The sequence below is a fragment of the Gossypium raimondii genome, chromosome 8, assembly GCF_025698545.1.
Source record: "Gossypium raimondii isolate GPD5lz chromosome 8, ASM2569854v1, whole genome shotgun sequence".
NCBI classification, from domain to species: domain Eukaryota; kingdom Viridiplantae; phylum Streptophyta; class Magnoliopsida; order Malvales; family Malvaceae; genus Gossypium; species Gossypium raimondii.
The window spans coordinates 53,277,017-53,283,796 of NC_068572.1; the positions used below are offsets into that span (position 1 = coordinate 53,277,017).

Below are 6,780 nucleotides of genomic sequence, written 5' to 3' on the forward strand. Positions count from 1 at the left end.
CTTTTTGAGAAAATTTTCATTCATCTCTACATAACCAGATAATTACATGTAGTGTGCCATGTGTTTACAGGACCAGTTTTTAATAGTAAAAATAAATAAAATTTTTAATAAAAATACTGATTTACTTTTTAATCTATTAGGAATTAATTTACCTATTTTTTAATAAAAAAATATATAATTTAACTCTTAATATAATTACCTTCATGACAATTTTATGAGACCATGATGTCTTGCTTCCCCAAAATATGGGAAATATGGGAAGGGAAGGCCAGCTTCACCTAAGTACTAGTATTTAAGCAAGAACACCTAGACCCCAGGGAAAAGCTAACACGTAATTGAACTGAAATTCACAATCATGGCTAAGTTTTTTATCATGGCGGTTCTTGTGATTTTGGGGACGATGGTAACCTCAGCTTATGCGCAAGGAAGTTGTGCGCAGAACCTTGTGTCCTGTTATCCTTACCTGAACAACGCCACGGCCAAACCTGAAGACGACTGCTGTAACCCGATCAGACAAACCGTCGCCAAAGATCTTCCTTGCCTTTGCAACCTCTATAACGACCCTAATACACTTGCTTCCTTCAACGTCACTGTCCCGGAAGCCCTCAGGATCTCTCGTGAATGCGGCGTCAGTACTGATCTCAGCGCTTGCAACGGTATGTGAATGTCTCTACCTATCTGCCAATATTATTCAATCTTTGATTAATTTGTTATACTGGAATTCTCTTATATTTCGTTTAATAGAGACTAATGATATTTGTTTTTCCTGTTAAGCCACTTCTCCCACCTCTGCTCCATCCCCGCCAGGTAAAAGAAAAAATAAAAGATAGCATGAATTTTAGCGCTTACTGTTTCAACCTTAATATATTGTTGCTAAAATTGTATAGGACAATCTGGAGGTGCTGACAGGATAGCATTGACTGGAGTTATCACCTTATTCTTAGTATTGGTCTCTATAACACTGTATTAAAAGTGATATTTCTTTATTTGGAATAGTTCCGTCAGAGTGAATAATACAGGGTGCTTCAGACTAGGCACCCGAGTTTGAATATCTCTAGAGGTTTTTAACTGTTTGCTTGTAATTTAATTGCTTGATGTAATATATGTGGTTGGCCAGTGTTTCTACTTTCTATCACAAACCCTTTTATAAACTCATCTTGTTGGTTGGTTAAGCCATCAGACTGAATCTTACTCTATTAAGGCTTAGTTTGGATGGGCGGTGTGTTTAGCTCCGGTGAGATTAAAAACAGTGGTGGCGGTGAGATTAGTTACTGTAGCGGTGAGATTGGATACTGTAGCAGTGAGATTAGAAACAGCGGTGGAGTGTGTGTTTAGATTCAAACGCAGCTATAGCGGTGAGGTGAAAATAGAAAAAGGAATGAAGAACGAAAGAAGGAGAAGGAGCCTTACCTGGATGAAGGAGGAACCGGAAGAGGTCCTTGACCAAACTGATTTGCAACCCAAGGGAAAGGGGAAGGGGAAAGGAGAGAACAACGGTAACCAAACATACAGAAAAGCCTGAAGAATATATGGGTAAAGAGGAAAAGAAAAAGCAACCGGAGTTGCTAATTTTCCCGAGCAAAAGGCTCCATCGGAATTAAGCCTCCGGTGAGATGAAATGCATTTTCAACGCACTGAAAAATGCTTTCCAAACAGCTTGGCGTTTGCTAACGTTTCAGTTGTAATTTTTTTTAGCCTAATAAAGAAAACGTACTGAGATCCAGTTGCATCCAAAGGGGCCCTAAAGGAGACAATGGTTCAGGTTTTATTTTTGTTGAAGCTTTAACTGAGCATGTCATTAACAAACTCTTTTATGAATTATTTAAAATCCGTTTAAAATTTTTTTATTGTTGAATTAATAATACTATTATTTATGTTTTTATGTTCAAGCTTAAAGGCAACCATGACGTTATAAATGATCAAGTAGCCTGGAATAAAAACAGACTACATAGTGGACACCAAATGGGGCATTAAAGTTTTGAGATGTTTAGCAAAAACCTTAGTCACCAACTTATACAGTACATTGCACAAAGAAATAGGCCAAAGGCCTTTCATGCAATCTGGTCGCTCTTTCTTTAGGGTAAGCATAATGATCTTATCATTAAGTGTGGTAGGAAATTCACCCTGATTCAACTAATCGCAACATTACTTAAACATCCCAGCCTCAATGAGAGGCTAGCATTTCTTAAAGAAAGTCAAATTTAAACTATTCGGCCCAAGAGTCTTATCAATATGTATTTGAGAAAGAGCAACCCGAAACTCTTGAACAGAAAAAGGCGCCAACAACTATCCGTTATCATCATCTGTGATAATCGCCCTGAAATTAGCAAAGGCATCCAAAGATGGTACACCAGAACTAGAAAACAATGACTGAAAATAATATGGAGTGATGTTACCCATGCCACATCAATTAATAACAACCTTTCTAGAATAGCCTTGCAACAAAGGAATATGATTGGTCTGTCATCATTTAGATGCATGGACATGAAAATATTTAGAGTTGGACTCTCCATATTGTTGGATATGGTGCCCTAAGTGTAGTATTTTCGTCTAAGTACACTTGTAATTTTTTGAACAAATTGATTAATAAAATTATTCATGAATTACATTAATACTTTATATATTGTCCTCACATGATTTTTTTATGTAAAGCAAAATGAAAGCAAATATTACACACTGATTGTCTAATGTTTAATTAATATTAAGTGGTATTACGTGGTCGGATCATAATACAGAAAGACAACTTATATTAGTAGACGAATCTAAAATGTCTTTATTCTAATCGAAAATGAACAAACTGATTGAAAGACTAATATGACGTCTATCAAGTTCAACTGGTAAGATGTTTTATCATGGGCATCAGAATGGATGACTCCCAGAAGATAGAGACAAAGATGTGACTAACTGGACCGACATCGAATTGGACTTAAGAAGAATAGATCTTGAATCTGTTTATAGATTTATTCACTTGTGATGTTCATAGTGTGGCATACCTAAATCCTGAGTGGATGATGAACTATGTATACGTGACTTGTATACTTTGATGTAAGTAAAAACCTGAGTTCGAATAAATAAGGAATCGAAAGCTGGTGCGTTGGATGTACAATTTCTGTAGTATATAATGTCATTCACAATAGTGGAATTTATAGCCTAAGACATGAGTAAATGATATCTTCTCATTGGCATTACATGGTTGATGAAAAGTAAACGTGACCACTAGTCGTTCGTCTTTGTGAAGGATGACTTGATCACTATTTGATAGTGATTGGCTTTTCATGAAGGAATATGCAATGATTACAATGAGATAAAATAAGATCATATTGGGAGAACTGATATTATCCTAAAGAGATCAAGGATATATTATAAGGGTAACACACTTATGATAATGTCATTGGACGAACACTAAATAATTACTTTCGTAATGGTATGCCGTTAGGGAGAGCTCAGTCACGATACTATAGTGGAATAACTTTGTGACTAAATGAGTTTATAATTAATAGGCGAAAAGCCGGAAGTTAATTATAAATCATTTGAGTCCTAATTACATATGTCCATCGGTCTCTTCGCTAGCTCGTTGAAACTAAAAATAAATTGTGCAGTTTTTGGTGAATAAGAATTTGGCGTAAAGTACCCGTCGTGTAAGTAATTAAAGATTCTATCTCGAGTTATTATGCTATTTAAGAAAAGAATTTATCAAGCAAAGAGTAAGCCCGGTAAGAGTTATCGCCAAATGTATAGTACACCTAGTTGGCCTGAGCACTATGCTAATTGGGTTTGTAATGTGATATGATTAGGAACCAACTAAATTGACTAGTCAAACATCATTTATGCAGGATTTTCATTTATGTTTCTTCCGGATCTTGTAGGCCATCTATTGAAACAAATTTTGGATACCATTGACACTTGTCAAGTTCAACTAAAGGAAACTAAGGGTATATATATAGTGAGAAGAGTTCGTTAGGAGGTTTTTAATTGTGTAAAATACTATTCTCTGGTTTTTTTCCCTAAATTTGTATGTTTTCTTCTTTCTTATTAATATAGAGCTAAGGTTTTTAAGTTAATCAATGGACATTTCACATTCTGGTAAGTCTAATAGCTTTGCATGTTAAGTTTTTAAAAGAATAAGACTGTTAAGAAGCTTATGAACAGTAGGTTATGAATACAAGGCTTACATGGGGGTTATCTATGATTGAGATGTTAGCAATTTGTATGTAAATGGGTTTTAATGGTGATTATACATTTCTTAAGCAGTTCTGCTGGTTCGAGAAAGATGTTCGAGTTTGGAGCTTCGAGTTACAGTTTAGATGAGTATTAGGTGAGTCTCCATTCTAACTCTTGCATGTGCACTATCAAGTAGAGATATGCTGTAACACTCCTAACCCATATCCGTCGTTGAAATAGGGTTATGAAGCATCATAAACAAACATAATTTTTAAGCATTTCAAATCATATCAATAATCATTTTAAAAGAAATCCAAATCATACATATTGTTCCCTAAACGGGCTCTCTATACTCTAAAAACACGTTAGAAGCAAGTCGGGACTAAAAAGGAAACTCCGAAAGTTTTTCAAAAAAAGGAAAATATTCTAAATTGTAGGGATCACACAGCCGTGTAGACATCGAAATAGGGACACATGGTCGTGTCACAGCCTGTGTCTGTGCCCGTGTAACTCACTGACTTGAGTCACACGGCCAATCCACACGCCTGTGTGCTAGGCCGTGTGCTAAGCCGTGTAACAATCTGACTTGCAACTGATTAAATGCTAAAGTTACATATTTTATGTAATTAAACTGGTTAATTTATGAGAGTGCACCACTAATTTTCCCATGTTTATATTGAATTTTGTGCAGGAATACAATTTGGGGCTAAAAAGAAGAAAAAGGAAACAATTGGGCTAGATTGAAGAAAGAAGCAAAGAAGGAGGACCAAAGCAGAATTTTTCCAGGATTAAGTAGCTGAAATTTTTGTTGACTTAGTGGGAGATATGTTGGGATTTTTTGAATATCATGGAATATTTTCTTTAATTTTCTATGACTAGTTGGCTCCTAATTTAGTAAAGCCACTAGTATAAATAGAGGCTACATTGTTCATCAATTCATCAATTCATAAAGCAAGCTTTCAATTAAGTCTTTCATTAAGTGTTTTTCTTTCTTCAATTATTTTTCATCTAGTTCTTTTATCAAGTTTTTAATTACCAAGTTTTTTTATCAAGTTTTGCAGCAAGTTCTTTTTAAAGTTTTTCATCAAGTCTTTTCATAAAATTTTCCATCAAGTTTTTAATCATTTCGTTTTTAAATTAAGCTTTTATCTCTTGCAATTCAATCTTTTCTTTCCTTTTTTTTTTGTCAGCAATTAATTTCCAACCTTGCGTCACCTTCATCACTCACTCTCATTTTTTTCATTTATTCAATCTTATTTAATTATTCCAATACCAACATGCCCCAAACCTTAGCCAACAAAACCCATTTTCAGCTTTAGGCCGAAATTAGTCTCGTCAAAACCCGTGAGTTACGAACCCGAGCCATTTAACTCCTAAAATTTCAATACTTATTACTTCTCCGGATTAAGAGTATGATTTTGTCAACTCACAAAGTCAGATCAATACTAAGTCAAAAAAGACGTCGTTTGATTTAGTGTGATTGGACGTACAATGGGAATTCCGAAAGGAACGTTTCTAATCGGTTTTCTATGAACACATTGGCGTGCCAAGTGGAGATTGTTGTTTGGTTCCGTCAAGGGAAGTTGTAACCGGATTTAAATGTCCCACGCAGTTGAGGGCATTGGTTCGAGCTAGGCTCTTCTAGAACTCAAAGCTGGCGGAGTTCTAAATCACGAACGTTTCGTGGTTGTTCGATCGGTAAGGGTTAGTTATTAGACGTTCTATAACTAAATTACACAAGGAAGAGTTGGTGTCCGAGGTGTCCTTGGTAGCTATAACTAGCTTATTGGAAAAGAGGAGTTTATCTAATTTCGACGATCAGTTCAAAGACGAGGAAAATTCGTGCCTAAAGCTGAGCTTATTCTAATTAAATTTTCTTCATATTTATTTAACTGTTTTTATTATTCTGTTTTCAACTTTTACTTTTTACGATTTCAGGTTTTCAAATTTTATCCCCCCGAATTTCTTGGGCACGACAGCTGCCCCGACATAACTCTGGTCAAGAAAGCAACAATTTACCGTAAACCAGTCTCTGAGGGATCGACCCTACTCCCTATACTGCATAATTTGTAATTGAAGGCGTAGGTTTATATTGGTGGATTCGACACTCATCAGTTTTGGAGCTGTTGCCGGGGACTAGCAACACTTATAATTGTTTAAATCATCCTCATGACCAGATCTTCATCTGGAGATCTCGAATACGACCCAGAGATCGAGAAATCAACACGAGCACGACGAAAAGAGACAGAAGCTCTTAAACGTGCAAGTAAAATAGAAGTTGAACTAGGACAAGGGATCCTAGAGTCCGACGTCGAAAGGTTGAGCCAAGCAATTCGTGCAGAGGCAATTCGACATGGGAAACAAGTCGATGTGGTTGAACCTGAGACCGAACCATTTTTTGAAATAAAAGAAGCAGAAGTCGGTGAACTAGAAAGGATGGCGAACCGAACCATTCGTCAACTAGCCGCTGCTCCCAACGAGCAAACACCGTTATGCATCAACTATCCAACCGGAGAAACTCCGTTCGAGTTGAAGTCAGGCTTAATTCACCTTTTGCCCACTTTTCGAGGCTTGAAGAACGAAAATCCACACACTCACTTGAGAGAATTCCACATGGTC

General features: G+C 36.3%; 1 protein-coding gene across 1 annotated transcript; it reads left to right on the top strand.

Moving 5' to 3' along the window:
* The first annotated feature begins 250 nt into the window (after positions 1-250).
* Positions 251-1,139, top strand: LOC105792109 (non-specific lipid transfer protein GPI-anchored 7). The gene is made up of 3 exons (XM_012620512.2): positions 251-656; positions 775-807; positions 888-1,139. Exons 1-3 carry the CDS (start codon positions 356-358, stop codon positions 968-970), a joined length of 417 nt encoding a protein of 138 aa, XP_012475966.1. The 5' UTR covers positions 251-355; the 3' UTR covers positions 971-1,139.
* Positions 1,140-6,780: the final 5,641 nt, after the last annotated feature.